Source organism: Lagopus leucura, unplaced genomic scaffold (genome assembly GCF_019238085.1).
Source record: "Lagopus leucura isolate 7727_CA_CO unplaced genomic scaffold, USGS_WTPT01 35276-3_obj-0_obj, whole genome shotgun sequence".
Taxonomy (NCBI): Eukaryota; Metazoa; Chordata; class Aves; order Galliformes; family Phasianidae; genus Lagopus; species Lagopus leucura.
In genome coordinates, this window is record NW_024966640.1 from 28,851 (window position 1) to 47,893 (window position 19,043).

Below are 19,043 nucleotides of genomic sequence, written 5' to 3' on the forward strand. Positions count from 1 at the left end.
CCGCCCCTCCCGTTGCCATGGCGGCAGCGCCGCGCGCCGTCCGAAGGACCCGGCGGGGCTGCCCGCGTCGTGCCTGAAGAGCGGCGGAGCCGCTGCCGCCCCGCGCGGGACGGGCGCCCAGGGCAGCCCCGGTCCTTCCGCTGCGCCGTCGGCGGCGCCAACGGCCGAGGGAGCGGGGAGAGCGCGGTGGGGATCCGGGGTGAGGGGTGCGGGAAAAGGGCGGGGAACGTGGTGTGAGGCCAGGAACTGAGGGCCGAGGGCCGGGGCCTGGGGCCTGGGGCCTGGGGCCTGGGGCCTGGGGCTTAGGGCTTAGGGCTTAGGATCCGCGTCAGGGGCGGGTCCTGAATGTGTGGCCTTTTCTGGAACTGAGGTGGGGTGTCTCTGAGGCAGGATGTGCGCGTGGGGCTGGCTGTGGCTCTGGGGCACGAGCTGGGTGTGGGACTGGTCCTGCATCCGGGGCCGGTTATGGGCTGTGGAGATGAGGCTGGATCTGGATCTTGGTCTGGTCCTGGGGCTGGAATTGAAGCTGAGTTGTGGTTCCAGGGTTCTGTTCCCAGCTCTGATCCCATCGCTTCACCCCCAGCATGGACACTGACCTGTACGACGAGTTTGGGAACTACATCGGGCCGGAGCTGGACTCTGATGATGAGGACGATGAGCTGGGCCGGGAGTCCAAGGAGCTGGACGAGGTGGGTGCACGGCTGTGGCGGGGCTGTGCTGAGCAGCGCGGCCACACACAGGAGGTGTTAAATGTGGCCTGCCCCATGCCTGGCTCTCGCTGTGGGGAAAGCTCTCAAGGGTGGAGGGTGCCCTTTGTGCTGTCAGTTTCCTGACTCCTGATTTATGACACTGAGGCTTTACCTCCAGCCACAGTTAAGGTTTCCGAAGCACTTTGGTGCTGGCAGCAGCTCACTGTGAATGTTGGTTGCAGCTCGAGGATGATGACGATGACGATGATATGGGGGACCACGATGAGGACCACCCTGGGATGGAGGTGGTGCTGCACGAGGACAAGAAGTACTACCCCACTGCCGAGGAGGTCTATGGGCCCGAAGTGGAGACCATAGTGCAGGAGGAGGACACGCAGCCTCTCACTGGTGAGTGGCATTAAGTCATCTCGTTTGGTCCTCCCATAAAAAGAGAAAGGAATCTGTCAATTTAAAGCCTGATCTGCAGAAAATCCCCATGCAGTATTTGGGGGTGCTGGGTTCAGGTCACCCATAACAGTGTTCTATTGTTCTTTCTTTTGTTTTCAGAGCCTATTATTAAACCTGTGAAAACCAAAAAGTTCTCGTTGATGGAACAGACGTTACCGGTCACCGTCTATGAGATGGAGTAAGTAATTTGCAGAGTTGGAAGCGTGTGCTTTGGTTCAGGCCATCTGTGCTGCAATTTCCTTGCTTCTCATTGCTTACAGGCAAGGTGGGGAGGCAGAGGGGAGTGCTGTACGGAGGCGGGAGCCCACAGGGGGCACTGGGTTTGTTTCTTACTAACAGCAGCCATATAAGCGAGTGCAGCTGGCTCCTGGAGTTTGAACAAAAAAGAAGAGGAGGAAAGCATGAGGCCAACCATTTTACAGCTATTTTGCCTTCCTTGTAGGCAACATGGTGCATTTCCTACTATTTTTCTGATGCCTTTATACTCTGCTCACTCCATCAGTAATTAATTCTTACTCCTGCTCTTCCTTGATGTAGATGCTTAAGATGGGGCCATGCAGAAGTCCCGGTGGGACTTAACCAGAAACCTGCAAGCTTGCTATTGATTTCACATTTAGCCTAGATTTAAGACCGATAGGCAAGCTTTTAATTTGTATTCTTATTGATTTTTGTGCTTTTTAAGCTCTTAATCAAAATGTTGTATGCTAAAAAGCCTGCTTCATAAGTGAAAACTAAAGTATTTTTAAGAAGGAGATTATTTGACTGGGCTTACTATCTGCAAATCCATAATAATTGATTCTTGTTTGATAGCTTTCCTTTATTTTGAAGAGTAGCTGCTGATTTAGGTTCTCAGTTCCATTTTGGCTGGGACCTCTGCAGAGGTGACCAGCTCATCACTCCTCAGCTCATTGCTGGTTCAAAAAAGATTTAAATTCTATTACTGTTTCCTCCAGTCCCTGGGAGCATCAGTGTTTTAAGACCTGAAAGTCAGAATTAAGACCTGAAAGTCCGAATTAATAGTCTGCAGCACCCCATGGCCACCTTTTAAAAGTGTGTGGGGTGTTGTTATCCACCTCTCTGGTTTAGTTGACTACCTGCCACCATTGGAGCGGAAGCGTTTCCTCATCTGAGCTGCTCTAATCCTGTCTAGAAGAGAAGAAAGGCATTCAGAGTATTTAATCTCTTGCAGTTTTACCAACTCCGTCTCCTCCCACCCACTGCCATCTGTCCAGGACTCCAACTCTCTTGTCCTCCCCATCTGCAGAGTGGGATTCTTCCTCCGCAGGGCACGAAAGTTTGGAGAGGATTCAGAGGGCCCTCGGGTGGAAAGCGGCGCCTGCTTTTCTTAGACACAGCAGAAGCCTCCAACAGTCTTTTGTGCTTCATCCCTCCAGTTTCCTGGCAGATCTGATGGACAACTCTGAGCTGATTCGGAATGTGACTCTGTGTGGGCACCTTCACCATGGCAAGGTAGTGTGAATATCCCACGTGTGCTGGGTAGCAGTAATGATCTCTCCGTTCCTTTCTTTGGCTGCTGCTCTTTTGACCCCCTGATCCCCACAGCAGCGTTCTCTCCTGCTCCCGTTGCTCTGCAGTTATTTGTGGCCTTTCTTTCCGTCATGTGGAAGTATTTCTGTAGCCCCTTTTCTGTGTGCCCCGTGGGAGGGGTGGGATTCTGCTGCTGTTTATCTCCTGGAACGAAGTCGCATCTCTTTTCCCCTTGGTTTGGTGTTTTTCAGACTTGTTTTGTTGACTGCCTGATAGAGCAGACGCACCCAGAAATCAGGAAGCGCTACGACCAGGATGTGAGTGAGCTCTGGGTGTCTTCCTGCCTTGGAACGTGTGGGGAAAGTGTGGTTCTGTGGTTAGAATGAGGGACTGGAAAACCCGAGTGCAGTCCTGATTCCAGCTCTGTCACTTGCCATGCTAACAGCGTGCAAAGAGCTGTCATGTTGTGCTGGTCAGTGCAAAACCATGATATTCTGATTCTTGTTTTGTCTTTGCAGCTGTGCTATACTGATATATTGTTCACAGAGCAGGAGGTAAGTGAGCCTTGTGGGACAAACTGCTTTCACCCAGCTGCTTCACGCTTTACTCACAATTACTTACAGTTCCTTCTTCCTTTTTCATCTCATCATCTTTTGTGCCTTCTGCAGTTTGATTATTTTCTTTATCAAGAAAGTGATCTTCTCTAGTTTTGCCAGATCCCTTGTCCAACTGTTTCCCATCTACTGCAGCCCTCACCTCCATGTGTGATTTTACTTATCTACCTCTGTGATGCTGAAAATCCACACAGCATTATTGTGACACACAGGTAGCCCATTAATCTGTAGCAGTAATATCACGACATAGGGGTAAACCAATTATTTTATTTTATTTTATTTTATTTTATTTTTTGAGGGGAAAGAGGTGGAAGGGATTCATAGCAGTGGTGGAGGAGGAGAAAAACTGTAATTTCTAATGCACATCTTTCTGCCAGGCTTCCTGTGATGGGAAATTGTAACTGAGTGCTGTGATTGCATGTTGGCATTGGATGGGGATTTTATCAGTCCTTCGCACTGAATGCTGCCATGACCAGAGCAGTCCTGGGGAGCTTCTCTTTCTCTTCATCTTACTGCTGTGCTTTGCACTCTGTGTGATTGAATCTTAAGTACTGAGGTGTAACTCAATAGCAGAGCAGTGAAAACACAGAAAAATGAACATCTTCTGTCTCTGGCATTTGTATTTCCTTAACTGTAATCAGACTCGGGTTGCGTGGCCCCATAGTGGTAGCTGGCCAGTCTGCACCAGCGTGGAAGGAGCAGCTGGGCTGCACAGCAGTGATCTGAGTGCAGGATGTTGGGCTGGAGGGATGTTTGCTTCCCTCAGTCCTTCTGATGAATTCTTCCTTCTTCATCTTTTATCTGGGAACTTTTCATTTCATTCCTTTAACTGGTAATCCTGCTTTGCTGTGTTTCAGAGGGGAGTGGGGATCAAGAGCACACCAGTGACCATTGTTCTGCCAGACACCAAAGGAAAGTCTTTTCTCTTCAACATCATTGACACCCCAGGTATAATCCTGCAAATCCTGTTTCGGGGTGCGTGTAGCTGAAGGCAGCTGGGTGTGTAAAGCAGACGTATGAGCACGTGCTCCTTCCTCTTTGGCCCTCTGGGTAGTGCTGTTGATGGGAGCAGATGGATGTGTGGTAGGAAACTGAGGCCAAATTTTAGGGGGAGGGCATCTGTGTGTTCTGCCTTGCTGGGTGTCAGTGACCCGAGCCGAGGGGCAGCCCCAGACCTGTACTCAGGTTTGAGATTGCTCTCGTTCTCACTTTTCTCCCCGTTTTTGTTTGTTTTCTGAAGGTCACGTCAATTTCTCTGACGAGGTGACGGCTGGCCTTCGTATTTCGGATGGCGTCGTGCTTTTCATCGATGCAGCCGAGGGGGTGAGTGTCAGCTTCTCCTGGGCGTCAATTCTGAGCTCGCACCAGAGCCTGGACCCTGCTTTATCATGGAGGGGAGGGGCTCAGCTTGAGTGCTGAAGGGTTTTTGGAGGACACTTTGAGAAACTGCCAAAGCGGGGACTCGGCCCTCCTGCTTCTGTTTCCAGGTCTGATGTGACGTGTGTGACCTGTGGGCTCATATCTGATTTATTTGCATCTCCACTGTATGTAAAATTGAGCAGGTTATTTATACCAGTGATGTCTGAGGGGTAGGACTCAAGCAGTTCGGTTGGGTTAGCATCTACTTTAAATTTCAGGATGATCACTGACGGTTCAGCTGAGGCTTTCCTACAGGCTGCAGCCCTGTGTGTAAGGGTCACTGCCTGGCATGCCCTACATAGCATTTTGAGGAGGGCTTTTGCTAGGGGCGTCGGTGCTCATTTCCCTGCAGGTGATGCTGAACACGGAGAGGCTGATCAAGCACGCGGTGCAGGAGCGGCTGGCAGTGACTGTGTGCATCAACAAAATCGACCGCCTGATCCTGGAGCTGAAGTTGCCCCCTACAGATGCTTACTACAAACTCCGACATATTGTGGATGAAGTTAATGGTCTGATCAGGTAGGGATGGGGGGTGGGTGGGTGGGTTTGTGGGTGGATAGGTGCTGCCAGGGCGGTTGGCAGCAGCAGAGGAATCCCCACACAGGAGCTTTTGCAGCCCATTGATTGCACACCACCTCGGTGAGCACACTTCATCGCACGCCTGTGTGCACATGTGAGCTCAGCCACGCACACAGGCACACGCAGCCACACAGCCACGTGTGCACAGGCATCCCCACACAAGGGTGCACCTCCACACTTGTGGAGGGGAAACTGAGGCACAGAGCAGCTCCAACCCCGTCCCACAGCCCCACCACCGCCTGCTCTCTCTCTTCCCCAAATCCCCAATCCTCCCTGATGAGCTCCAGGCCAGCAGCAGGGCCGTGCCCAGCCCTGTGTCCCAGCACCCCACAACAGTGATTGCTCCCCACACTGCTGCAGCCCCTCCACCCCCCCTCGCCGCCCACTTTCTAATGATCCAGGCAGTGTAAACTGCCTGCCTTTCACCTGCTGCTGTTTGGTGTGGGAAATAAATGTAAACGTCCTCCTTGGTTCATAACATTGATTTATGTTGTTTCTTTTCCCCTTGTCTCCAAAACCTGTCTCCTCTCAGCATGTATTCCACCGACGAGAACCTCGTCCTGTCTCCCCTTCTGGGGAACGTGTGTTTCTCCAGCTCACAGTACAGCATCTGCTTCACGCTGGGATCTTTTGCAAAGATTTATGCAGACACATATGGTGAGGATTATCCAGAAACCTTGCATGCTTTAACATCTCATTTCCTAACCTTTTTGTTGAGGCTTTCCAAGCTGTTCTGCTTCAGCTTTCGCCGTGTATCTATGTGGTCAGTTTATGCACTCTTGAACTTCAGGAAATTGAGAGGTACTGCACATCTGAGCCCCAAGTGACTTTATTATAGTCTCGTAGACTGCAGACTATTTATAAAGGTCTTTCCATGCTGGTAAAAAGCAAAAATAGAGTTCAAACTTGGTTTTAGGTAAATAGTTTCTCCTGATAAATATTCCTGGAGTCAGGAGTTGACGTTTTATATACACCCTTAATCAGAAGAAGCAGCTGGTTCTGTGGCAGTTGAAGACAAGCGTGCGCCTTGCACTCCGTGTATCCAGACAGCTCAGCAGTGAAGCTGTTAAGCTCTGCCTGCCTTTTCCCAGAAGAATCTGAGTCTGAGGTTCAGCTGCAGCCAGGCAGAGCTCAGCCCACGAGGTTTTGCACTTTTGCCCTTCGATCTTTTTTAAGAAACCGTCTTTTTCTGCCTTGGATTTAATTTTCTGTTCCCCAGGTGCCCTCTTGAGGCAATCTGCCTCTTGTAAAAGGGGGCCTTTTGCTTGCATTGCTCACGTTAGTCAGCGATCCAGCCGAGTTGTGAAGTTCTGTGGTGGGGAATTTGGGGTGATCTGTAGGAAGGAAGGATGCTGTAGATCAGCTCTTGCAAAGAACTTGGCCTGAGGGAGGACGAAGTTGTAGAGGTCAAAGACCGCTGTTCCAGGGCTGCTGCGTGCCTCCATCAGTTTGGAGCAATAAATGAGCTCCCTGGGCACCACGGAATTAACGCAGGATGGGGCCCAGCTTTTGGAGGCTGATAAAGCATTCAGCACGGCTGGTGGAGATGTCGTCCATGAGCTGAATTGAGTCCGTACCGTTCGGCAGTGGTCACCAGGGATTTTGTGTGCAGCCACCACCCTTCCAGTAACGTGAGTTATGGTGGTTTAACTGTCAGAACCGCAGCCACCCTGACATTTCTTATGCTTTCACATCTGCCCACAGCAAAAGCTTGTTTGGAAACAGCTGTAAATTATCACTGCTGTCTTGTTATTTGTAAATCCACCATGACAGCCAAGTACCGTTCCTTCAGCACTTGGGTACTTGGAGAGGCACTTAGTGCATCAGCTGAAACAAGAACCTGGAGGTGTTCAGCAAGGCAGAAAACGCTGCAATGAGCCGACAGGGTGTCAGCCATCCCAGCACCTTTGCAGTCAGGTTGGGAAAATGAGGCAGGTGGAACTGGGTTCCTGCAGAGCAGAGTCTGACTCCTCTCAGCTGGAACCTCATGTGTGATCAGGACAGCTGAAACATTCCTGAGAGGGAAATGTGCAAATGCACGGCGCTCCTGGGGGCCGCTGCTGCAGTCCTCACAGGGCTGTTTTCTGGCCACTTCTCTGCCCGACCTGCCCAGGTGAGGATTTAATCAGTTACTCCAAATGGTACCAAGTGTTCACTCACCAGCATTGCGTCAAAACCTCAGGGCTGCTTTAAAAAGCAAAAATCAGATCTCCAAAATGAGTGTCTCTTATTCTTGCTTCTTCCTTTTAGGAGATATCAATTATCAGGAGTTTGCAAAGCGGCTTTGGGGCGACATCTACTTCAACCCGAAAACGTAAGAGGCCTGTTGAGGTGTCTGTTACTTTATATTGCTGGGTTTTTGGTTTTTTTTTTTTTCCTCTTTCCTTTTTTTTTCTCTTCCATGTAAACTGTGGGCTAGGTGACCACCTGAGGTCCCTTCCAGCCTGGGCTGCCCTGTGATCTTGTGATGGGGAGAAAGGTTGGGTCAGGCCTCCTTTTTGATGTGATTCTGTGTTCTCCTGAATCCCAGGTGGGAGCAGGGCGCTCTGCTGACCTTTGTTTGGAGTAGGAGTGACTCCGTTATCCACGAGTGCTTCCCAGGGGGGTTGGGAGCAGCAGGCAGCTGGAGAAGAGCAGTGGCTGTGTGTGTTGTGCTAGGTGCTCGTGGTGTGCTCCCTCCTCCCTGCTTTTTTTGTCTCCCAACAGGCGGAAGTTCACTAAGAAGGCCCCAACCAGCAGCTCCCAGCGCAGCTTCGTGGAGTTCATTCTTGAGCCCCTCTACAAGATCTTGGCTCAGGTCCGTGGTGGTTTGTCATCCTGCAGCTCCAGACGTGAGCATGCAAGGACTGGGCACTAGGTGGTGGTATGTCTGGTGCCTGCGGGACTTCACACGTTTCTGGGTTTGAGCATGCATAGAAGTGATGGGCATCTCCTTACAGCTGTTTCTTGCACGTGTAGCCCTATGCCTGTACAGTTAGAACTGCTTTTGCTCTTTGTAAGGTGCTATGATATGGGCCAAGTGATAAAATGAGCCACCCAGCCTATTTTGGGTGAGCTCTGTGTGAGCAAGGCAGGAGCTGAGAGCGATACCTGGCAATAAGTTCGGGGCCTTCAGCTGCACCTGGGAACCTGGGGCTTGGGAACCTGCAGCAGTGCTGACCGGTGCCTGTCGTCCTGCAGGTGGTGGGGGATGTGGACACAACTCTGCCTCGGACTCTGGATGAACTTGGCATCCACCTGACCAAAGAGGAATTGAAGTTGAACATTCGACCGCTCCTACGACTTGTCTGCAAGAAGTTCTTTGGGGAGTTTACAGGTAAATCCTTTTCTGCCACTGTTCCCAATCGCTTACCCTCACGTGGATGGTTTAAGGGCTGTAATGCAGACATGGAGTGTCAGCTTGCACAGATTCCTCTCATAGCTTTGCTTTTCCGTGTATAAAAGACAAACTGTTTCCTCAAAGAACAGCTTGAGACACTGCTCACGTTTTCCCCATTGCTGTGGGCGCACTGCGTTGGGATTTACGTTGTGCTTATTGGGGTACGTGTCTTTCTTCTACCCTGCTTAATCACGCTGTGTTACTTTTGCAGGCTTTGTGGACATGTGTGTGCAGCATATTCCCTCCCCAAAGGTGGGAGCCAAGACGAAAATTGAACACACCTACACCGGCGGCGTTGACTCCGATCTCGGGGAGGCCATGAGTGAATGTGACCCTGATGTAAGGAAGCCCTTTTGTTTTGTTCCGGGCATCCAAAATGTGCCACATACACCCTCCTTTCACTGCCTTGACAGAGCAGCTGCCTCCTAGACAGCCATCTGCACAGATTTGACTTCCAGCACTCTGAAACCTCTCATCCGATACTGAAACAGATCTCTTCACTCTGAGAAACTTTGGTGCCTGTCAGGGCAGCCCTTGGGAGAGATTACTGTTTGACAGTGTTCAGAACAAGAGTCTGGGTCAGGACTTTGGAGCATGTGGGCGCTGCGGGGTGATTCTGTGTCCTTTTGCTGCCTTTTGTCCCTTTTCCATGAAGTTTTATTCACTCTCCAAGCTCAGAGAAAACTGGCGTGATGCTGATAACAATAACCCCATATGGGCAAGTCATAAGAAGTATTTCTAAGTTCTGTCTTTTAAACCCATTTGTATCTATAGGTCCTAGCAGGTCTGTGTCAGTTGTTTAGCTGTCTACTGAAAGTGGTTTCTTTCTTTTCTGTGGGAAGGGTCCGCTGATGTGTCACACAACAAAAATGTACAGCACAGACGACGGTGTTCAGTTCCATGCCTTTGGCAGAGTGCTCAGTGGTACCATCCATGCTGGGCAGCCTGTGAAGGTCCTGGGAGAGAACTACACCTTGGAGGATGAGGAGGATTCCCAGATCTGCACTGTTGGGCGCCTCTGGATCTCAGTTGCGAGGTAGGAAAAGCTCTGACAAAGTGTTAGTTTTGGAGAGAAGTCACTGGAAGTCATTGCTGTCAGGGATAGGGAGGAGCACAGTGCTGTTAGGGGCCTGAAGCTGCAGAGATGAAAGAGAGTAGATTTAATTCAGATATAAGGAAGAATTTCTGTAGTGTGAGGGTGGCTAAATGCTGGAACAGGCTGCCTAAAGAGATTGTGGGTGCCCCATCCCTGGAAGCATTCAGTCAGATTGCATGGGACCTTGACCAACCTGATCTGGTGGGAGATCTTGGCTTCTGGTGAGAAAATGGTCTTTAAAAACCCTTTCTAACTCCAACTGTCTTATGGTTCTGTCATCCTCTCCTCCTTTTAGGTATCACATTGAGGTTAACCGTGTTCCTGCTGGCAACTGGGTGCTGATAGAAGGAGTGGACCAGCCCATTGTGAAGACTGCAACTGTCACGGAGCCGAGAGGCAATGAGGAGGTACTGTGGGTAGCTGCTGTCACTCAGCCTTGCAGGGACTCAGAGTGTTGGAATGTATCTTAAAAGCTCGGGTGGTGAGGTTAAATAAACTCTGCCTGCAAAGAGCCTAGGCACAAGAGCCACCCATGGAAGAGCCGCTCAAATGCTGTCCTTCTGTGATGCAGAACTTCTTGTCCTCACCTGATTTCAGGCTCAGATCTTCCGGCCTTTGAAGTTCAACACAACATCTGTCATCAAAATAGCAGTAGAGCCAGTCAACCCCTCCGAGCTCCCCAAAATGTTGGATGGTCTCCGCAAAGTCAACAAGAGCTACCCATCGCTCACCACAAAGGTATTTCTGGTATTTGTGTGTTGGCTGTTCTCAGCTGGTGCTGTGGGATACCTCGTAGGCTGATCTTAAAAACAAGTTAGCTTAACTGTGGGATGTTTTGTTTGTTCTGGCTTTTTTTAATGCTGATAAATCCTGATGTTTATGTAGGGCTCTGCGAGACAAGGGCCTGTGAACAATAATGCTGTTAGCTGAACCCTTCTCTTGTTTTTCAGGTGGAAGAGTCTGGAGAACACGTGATCCTGGGAACAGGGGAGCTCTACCTGGATTGTGTGATGCATGATCTGCGGAAGATGTATTCTGAGATTGATATCAAGGTGAGGAGCTGAGGGGGGGGAGGTTTCCCAGCTGGGGAAGGGCTTTGTCCTTCAAACTCAGAAGGATGGGAAAACAAACTTTGCACAGTGTACAGGGTGACTGTCTGCCTCTGGTTCCTCCCCAGCGTGCTGAGGTTGTTGCAATAAGTGCCCTGTGGCCCCTGTTGTGGAGAGGCTTCTGTGTCAGCCTAAATAACACAGAGCCCGCTACAAACCTGTTGTTATTCCAGGTCGCCGATCCAGTCGTGACGTTCTGTGAAACGGTGGTGGAAACGTCCTCCCTGAAGTGCTTTGCTGAGACTCCCAATAAGAAGTAAGAGCCCTGGGCACCTCTGGGGAGCAGGCAGTGGGGGCAGGCAGTGGAGGTGTTCTCTGAGGGAGCCGTTCCCAGACAAGTGGCAGCCTTCCATCTGCTGAACCCCCAGTAGCACACTGAGTCCTACAGATGTTTGCGTGTTCTCTGTGAGCTCTCAGAATGGAGGGAATAAAGAGAGATCCACGTTCTCCTTTCCTTTAACTGAATTTCACACCCTCTCAGCAGTTTTCTGTTGTTTCCAAGACTGGGAGGTGTGTTGGGATCGTAGAGCAGGTGCTGAAGAGCCCATTACTGCCTTCAGTAACTCCACAGACTTTGTGAAAAGTTTCGTCTTATCCATTCTTAATCTTGAAATTAATATACTCCTTTCTGGTGTCTTGCAACCCATTCTGGTGTCTTGCAACCTAGTCTCGTCTTCGTGCTCCAGCAAGGTGTTATGAGATACAAGGCCAAGTGTCGGGTTCTGCACTTTGGCCACAACAACCCCAGGCAGTGTTACAGGCTTGGGGATGAGTGGTTGGATGATTGTGAAGAGGAAAGGGACTTTGGGATGTTGGTTGATGCTCGGCTGAACGTGAGCTGACAGTGTGCCCAAGTGGCCAAGAGGGCCAATGGCATCCTGGCCTGCATTAGAAATAGTGTGGCCAGCAGGAGCAGGGAGGTGATCATCCCCCTGTACTCAGCACTGGTGAGGCTGCACCTCGAGTGCTGTGTTCAGTTTTGGGCCCCTCACTACAAGAAAGACATTGAGGCCCTGTATCGTGTCCAGAGAAGGGCAACGAAACTGGTGAGGGGTCTGGAGCACAAGTCTTATGAGGAGAGGCTGAAGGAGCTGGGATTGTTCAGTGTGGAGAAGAGAAGGCTCAGGGCAGACCTCATTGCACTCTACAACTTCCTGAAGGGAGGTTGTGGTGCAAAAGGGTCTGGCCTCTTCTCCCAGGCAAATAGTAGGACCCGAGGAAATGGCAAGAAGTTGTACCAGAGGAGGTTTAGGTTGGATATTAGGAGAAACTTTTTCTCTCAGAGGGTGGTCAGGCACTGGAATGGCTGCCCAGGGAGGTGGTGGAGTCGCCATCCCTGGCAGTGTTCAAGAGGAGCCTGGATGAGGAGCTGCAAGAGATGGTTTAGTGCTTGTGGCACTGATAGGAATGGGAGGGTGGTTGGGCTAGATGATCTTGCAGGTCGTTTCCAACCTTGTGATTCTGTGATTCTGTGATTCTGTGATTCTGAGATAGGCACGAAGGAGGGAGGCTTGGTACAGAACACAGGTTGAAAAAGCAGAATGAAAGTACAGCATGTTTTAACGCTGAGTTTTCACGCAAGTCATGATCTGTCATACACTGCAGATAGTTTTCCTGTATTCCACTGTGCTTTCTGGTTCTTCTTGCCATCTTTTTACTGATACACCGTGGCTGGAAGTCTTGTTTTTGGGAACAGACAGGTTTTGCTCTTCGGACTGTCGTAGAGGTGCAGGACAGGTGGAGTGACGTGCTCTAGGGCCAGAGTTCCCATGTGAATGAGGTTCTCCAAGGCAACATCCCTTGTGTCCGACACTTCCTTCTGCAGCCAGTATGAGCTCTGGACATCTGGCAGGGAGGGATGGGGCACTGCTGTCCCTTAGCAGTCTGCTGCTAGAGATGAGCAGACTTGGGAGAGCAGTTGTTAGCAGCGTGGGCTGTCTTTACAAGCACAGCAGTAACGCTGAAAGACATGGATGGCTTCATCTCTCTGGCTGTGCTGCACAGTCCCCGAGGTCCTGCCAATTACTCCCATTTCCGTCATTCTGTGGACTAATTGCAACTGTGTCTCTTCTGAGGAACAAGATCACGATGATTGCCGAGCCTCTGGAGAAGGGACTCGCGGAGGACATTGAAAATGAAGTGGTGCAAATAACGTGGAACAGGTATGGACAATTGGGGGAGAGCAAGAATCCTTTCAGAGGGAAATAATTGGGGAAGTGGGGAGTGCTGGGATCTGCAAGTATCAGTCAGCAGCTCCCAGGCAGAGATCCTGGGTGCACCATTAATGCCAGTGAGTCTGGGAGCGTCCTGCCCCAGCAAACAGTTTGCTCCATGTAAAGAGCTGAGACCGTTTTTATGTGGAACAGGTTTATGAACGTGTTGTGAGTGCAGATCAGATGCTGGTTTCTTAACTTTCTTCTGTTCTCCCATCAGAAAGAAGCTGGGTGAATTCTTCCAGACCAAATATGACTGGGATTTGCTGGCTGCCCGTTCCATCTGGGCCTTTGGGCCGGATGCCACTGGCCCAAACATCCTGGTAGATGATACTCTGCCCTCAGAGGTGAGAAACAGGGTTACCTTTGAGTGAAACGTTTGTTCTCCTCTGTTCAGAGGTGGCAGTTCCCTCCAGGTCCTGCAGCAGGGTCCTACCAATAGGAGTTTTTGTTGGTCTGTCATATCTCAGATGTATTGAGCTTCCTCCACCATGCTCATTGCATAGCTGGTAAACTGCCTGCTGTTTTTCAGTCTACAGTTTGGGCCAGCATTCTCAGAACTGGCAACTGAACAGCCTGTCTTTAAGGATTACCAAAATAGGCACTTTTAATTTATGAGTATAGATGTCAAACTCTGAAGATGATGATTCTGGGGGGTGCAGGAGGACATGGCTGCTCATCTGATAACCAGCTTTTAAACACTGGGGTCTGTCCTTGCCTCGTGAGGAACGTTTGCTCTCTCTGTCTGTAGGTGGACAAGGCACTGCTGGGCTCCGTGAAGGACAGCATTGTGCAGGGATTTCAGTGGGGGACCAGGGAAGGGCCTCTCTGTGATGAATGTAAGTAGAACCTGTGTAGAAGTGGGGCTGATGAACGACCAAATTCAAATATCTGCTGGGGGGTGTCAGTGGCTGAACTTTCTCTGATGGCTCTGTCTCTTCTGCGACCCTTGTGCTCAGAGTCTTTGGGGATACAAGGCTGGTGCTGGTAGGGCAAGGACATCTGCTGAGGTGCTGTTGTTTCTTCCTCAGTGATCCGCAATGTGAAGTTTAAGATCCTGGATGCAGTGATTGCTCAGGAACCCTTGCACAGAGGTGGAGGACAGATCATCCCGACGGCACGCAGGGTGGTGTACTCAGCTTTCCTGATGGTGAGTGTTGCCCTGGGCATGACGAAAGCTGAGCCTCATGCAGTGCTGGCTCCTGTGGTGGCTCAGAGGCTCAATGAGCGCAGTTGTGCGTGTGCTGCGGTGTCTGCCACGAGGATGGTGTGACTTAAACTGCCTCGTGAATGTTTGCAGTGCCCTTCCAGGCTGGCATGCGGGTTTTGCAAGTGGTCACGTTCCAGCCTGGCTGGAATCCTGCCTGCATCCGCTCTGTCTCATGCTGTGCAAGTGTTAGACTTGCTGGGGAAGGTGGGAATGTGAGAGAGGGAACACAACGTGGGCAGAAGGAGAAAAGCACAGAGCTCCTTTGTTGGGGTTGGTTTGGGCACGCAGTGGGCAGCAGGAACCCTCTGATCCCCACTCGGGTGCTGCTTGAGCAGTTTGACAGCTTCTGATCCTTTGTGTGCTGCAGGTTGCACTGCTGCAGGCTCATCTGCTGTGTCCCTTTCTGCCCCCAGGCCACTCCTCGTCTGATGGAGCCCTACTACTTTGTGGAGGTGCAGGCCCCAGCTGATTGCGTGTCGGCCGTGTACACCGTGCTGGCACGGCGCAGGTGAGCTGCCATCACCTGAGCAGAGCAAAGCAGCAGCTGGGATCCGGGTGGTAGAGACCTCTGCAGTCCTTTTTTGGGGGGGGCTGATGTGGAAGTGAGGGGAGAAGGTGAAGTCTGTCCTCTGTGCTGTGCGGGGAGGGGATGCCCAGCACCACGTCCAGCACTTGGCTTTGTGCCTGGTTCTGTTGGAGCGTCGGAGAGGAGAAATAAAAGGGGGCATGTAGGAAAAGGAATGTTTTGACTTTCTGGCAGAGGCCACGTGACGCAGGATGCTCCGATCCCGGGCTCCCCTCTGTACACCATCAAAGCCTTCATCCCTGCCATTGATTCCTTTGGTTTTGAGACAGACCTGAGGACCCACACGCAGGGGCAGGCGTTCTCACTGTCTGTCTTCCACCACTGGCAGGTGAGTCTTGCTGGGAAGGAGGGGATGGCAGATGAGGCTGTGCTCTGTGCAGCAGCTTACACAGGGCAGGCCAAACATCCTCAGGATCTCCAGTGTGGGCGTTTGGAGCTTGGTGGAGGCTTTGTGCACCTTCACAGCCATGAAGCATCTGCCAGAAGCTTGAGGCTTTGCTCCATGTTACCCAGCGTTTCCCCTATTGGGAGTGCTGAGTGCTGCTCACTGAGCTCAAGGATCTCTCAGTGCCTGAGAAGGCATGCTGTGCTGGGTGCTGTTTGGGTGCACTGAGCTCTGGTGCTCGGGGAGCACAGGGCTTGGACTTGTTGCAGTGCTGCGATTGCCACCCTTCAGCTTTGTCTCTCAAGGAAAGCTTTTTGGTCATGCTCCATTAGTGACTTCCTACAGGATCGGTCACAGGTGGCAATGTGACTGTTTCTCCCTGCCTGGAGAACAGATGCCACGCTGGGGCTTTGTGACACCCAAAGGTGTCACACCTGGGGTGTCTGCGGGGCAAGGCACCGGAGCCTTTGCAGCTCAGGCTCTCCTGGAGCTCCCAGCATTGCTCTCAGCTGTGGTCTTATTGCAGATCGTGCCTGGTGACCCTTTGGACAAAAGCATCGTCATCCGCCCCCTGGAGCCCCAGCCAGCCCCACATCTGGCCAGAGAGTTCATGATCAAGACCCGGCGCAGGAAGGTAAGCCTGCAGGGCACCAGGATCCGTGGGATCTCTGCCAGGATGGCTGTATGGCTGCTGGCATGCAGAGGAATAACACAGATTTGGGTTACTCTACAGGGCTTGAGCGAGGATGTGAGCATCAGCAAGTTCTTCGATGATCCCATGTTGCTGGAGCTGGCCAAGCAAGACGTCGTTCTCAACTACCCCATGTGAATGCATCTCTACTGAGCCCAGGGAGCCCAGTGAGCCCAGAACATCCCCACCCCTCAGATCCTCAGATCCTACTTGTATGGCTGGAGAAACCTCTTGGGGTGTTTGTGCACCATGTGCTCAACGCCTGCCCCATGCACAGTGCAGCCTGGGGCACCGATGCCTTGTGTGTTGTCAGAGCTCTGTGTGCAGCGAGGAGGTTTTCCCTTTAGATCTGCTCTCTGCAGGCACACAGGTGTGGTCTGGGCTGCAACGCATCAGCTTGAGCCGAATGTTTGGGCTCCTGGGCTGTAAGGCTGCTGGGTCAACTCTGCTTTTGGCAGTGCTGCCCATGGTTGCTCTGCCTTCCTTTGGGGCAGGCGCAGTGCCGAGGGCAGGGGCTGTTCCTACCAACCTCCCCAGGAAAAGGGGCAAGTCCGGATTTTAGCCTTTTTTTGTACATGTTTTTGGAACCCTGGTAAACATTGAATACGAACTTCCACCTGGAGCTCAGTCTGATCCTTTTGGCAGATGGGAGAGGGGACAGTGCCCTGGTCGCCCCCACCGCAGCGCTGCTTTCTGTCTTTGTCACTGTGTCCCAGCCAGGACAAGTCATGCAGGCACTCCTGCGTTAATCTTTTCTTCCTTTCTTGCTAGGCTTTGGCCCACTGCTGTGTTTTCAGAGGCTCCAGAAGGCTCAGCCCTATTGCAGCAAGGGCTTTGTCCCTGGAGGGTGGGGGGGGACATCCATCATCCTTCCAGCACAGCTCTGCCCCCAGATCTGTGCTCTAGGCCTGGGTGTCAGCTCTGGGGGGCTGTGCTGTTCCCTATGGGCAGACCCCCAAGTATCTCCCCATCTCTCTGCACACCCCAGTGGGTGCAGGACGGGGCAGCAGCGTGGGAAGCGGTCAGTTCTCACACAGGATGCTCCCAGTGGGATCGCAGCTGGAAAACACTGACCTGCAACAGCCGGCGCCACATGCGGGGTGGAAATTTTCCACGGATGCAGTCATTCCATGGGAATGGGGAATGTGTGCGGGATGGGGGGAGCTGGAATTCCTCCCTGTCTGCCCGGCCATGGGGCGGTGCAGCGGTAAACTGAGGCACGGCAGCATGGGGAGCTGGGAGCGGGGCTCTGTGCGTGGCCTGAGTGCAGCAGGGCTCAGCAGGGGGGCAGCAGGAACACGGGGCACACAGTAGGAGCAGTGGGGCCCCTCTGCAGTTAGAGCAGCACCTGGGGTGGGGCCTCACGTTGGCCCCATTAGTGCAGCACTCACAGCCCCAATGGGGTCCTGAACAACGGGGTGAGCCCTATCCCAATGTTTTCTGAAAACATCTCGATGTTCCTGACCCCAACCTGTCCCCACATCTCTGTTTCCAGTGTCCATGTGCCTGTGTTCCTGTCTCCATGTCCCTGTTCTGATCCCATTCCCAGTGTCCCTGTCCCTGCCCTGTCCCCATGTCCTTGTCCTCACATCCCCGTCCTCATCCTATTCCACTGTCCCCATGTCCCCCTATCCCCTCCCATTCCCCCTGTTCCCATCCCAGTCCCCACGTCCCCCTATCCCCCATGTCCCTATATCCCCACCCCATTCCCCTATTCCCATTCCCCATGACCCCTATCCCCATCCCATGTCCCCATCCCCTTCCTCACGTTCCAGTCCCCCTAACCCCGTCCCATTCCACATATCCCCATTCCCTGTTCCATGTCCCCTGTCCCTCATGTCCCCCCATCCCCTCCCATTTCCCCTGTTCCCATCCCAGTCCCCATGTCCTCCTATCCCCCATGTCCCTATATCCCCGCCCCATTCCCCTATCCCCATCCTGTGTCCCCATATCCCCATCCCCTGTCCCCATCCCATTCCTCATGTCCCAAGTCCCCCTATCCCACTGTCCCCATCCCCTATCCCCATCCCATTCCCAATGTCCCCATCCCATTCCACATATCCCCATTCCCTTTTCCATGTCCCCTGTTCTTCAGGTCCCCCTATCCCCTCCCATTCCCCGTTTCCACCCTATCCCCCATGTCCCCCTACCCCCACCCCATGTCCCGTATCCCTCATGTCCCCGTTCCCTCGTCCCCCACCTCCATCACCCCGCAGCCCCGTAGCACCACAACGCAGTCGGGTGGGTTTTGGGGGCGCTGTGCGCATGCGCCGCCCCGCGCCCCCCGCCCGAGCCGCGCTGAGGGCGGCGGCGGCCATGAGGGGCGAGGAGGGGGCCGCGGGGCCGCGGGGGGCGGCGCGGGGCTGGGGGTGACGAGGGGTCCCCGCCGCGCCAGCACCGCCCGCACCGTGCGGGGTTCTGTGCGGGGTTCCGTGCTCCCACGCGGCCCAAAGCCCACCGTGGGGCCGCAGCCCGGCGCGGACCCCGCAGCCCCTGCGGGCGCTGAAGGCCGCGGTGCGGCGCGGTGTCACCGGCAGCGAGCGGAACGGCCGCGGTGCCCGCGTCAGGTGAGCGCCTGAGGTCCCGCGCCGGGCAGCCTCTGTGCGACGGCCGGGGTGCGGGGTGGAGGAAGCCATAGGAATTTATGGGGCAGCTGGGCTGCCACACACAACGGTGGCCCCCACAGCCAGCTGTAGGATGTTAGGGGTTGGCTAACCGTAGCCAGCTATGGGACACCTGGGGTTGGTGACATCCCATATTCAGCTATGGGACACCTGGGGTTGGTGACATCCCATATTCAGCTATAGGACGTCTGGTGTTGGTGGACTCTCTGGGACATCTGGGGTACCAGACAAATGGTGGCCCCCTATAGCTAGCTATAGGACATTTGGGGTTGGTGGCCTCTCTGTAGCAAGCTATGGGACATCTGGGATTGGTGACACCACATATTCAGCTATGGGACATCTAGGGTTGGTGGAGTCTCCACATTTCACTCTGGAACATTTGGGGTTGGTGGGCTTTCCATAGGCCAGTTTGGGACTCCTGGGGTTGGTGGTACTCCATATTCAGCTCTGGGGTATCTGGGGGTGCCAGATAAATGATGGCCCCCTATAGCTA

General features: G+C 52.9%; 1 protein-coding gene across 4 annotated transcripts; it reads left to right on the forward strand.

Moving 5' to 3' along the window:
• The first annotated feature begins 117 nt into the window (after positions 1-117).
• Positions 118-16,540, forward strand: EFTUD2 (elongation factor Tu GTP binding domain containing 2). Of its 4 annotated transcripts, none has more exons than XM_042893338.1 (28): positions 118-199; positions 584-689; positions 932-1,097; positions 1,257-1,335; positions 2,552-2,627; positions 2,897-2,962; positions 3,164-3,199; positions 4,117-4,207; positions 4,500-4,582; positions 5,031-5,197; positions 5,790-5,914; positions 7,508-7,571; positions 7,964-8,054; positions 8,438-8,573; positions 8,848-8,975; positions 9,479-9,672; positions 10,028-10,139; positions 10,330-10,470; positions 10,683-10,784; positions 11,015-11,097; positions 12,917-13,003; positions 13,275-13,401; positions 13,806-13,893; positions 14,086-14,204; positions 14,678-14,772; positions 15,025-15,178; positions 15,762-15,869; positions 15,969-16,540. In XM_042893338.1, the coding sequence occupies exons 2-28, from the start codon at positions 585-587 to the stop codon at positions 16,062-16,064; spliced, it is 2,919 nt and encodes a 972-aa protein (XP_042749272.1). In that variant the 5' UTR covers positions 118-199; position 584; the 3' UTR covers positions 16,065-16,540. The 4 variants fall into 4 exon arrangements, with proteins under 4 accessions (XP_042749272.1, XP_042749273.1, XP_042749271.1 ...); XM_042893339.1 differs by having other exon boundaries at positions 125-186; XM_042893337.1 differs by having other exon boundaries at positions 129-186; positions 544-689.
• Positions 16,541-19,043: the final 2,503 nt, after the last annotated feature.

Bases quoted from the DNA above. Each gene is read 5' to 3' on its own strand.
- EFTUD2 (XM_042893338.1), top strand. From the start codon at position 585: ATGGACACTGACCTGTACGACGAGTTTGGGAACTACATCGGGCCGGAG. The intron at 9,673-10,027 runs GTAGGAAAAGCT...TCCTCCTTTTAG, and splicing joins CTCTGGATCTCAGTTGCGAG to GTATCACATTGAGGTTAACC. The intron at 14,205-14,677 runs GTGAGTGTTGCC...TTCTGCCCCCAG, and splicing joins TGTACTCAGCTTTCCTGATG to GCCACTCCTCGTCTGATGGA.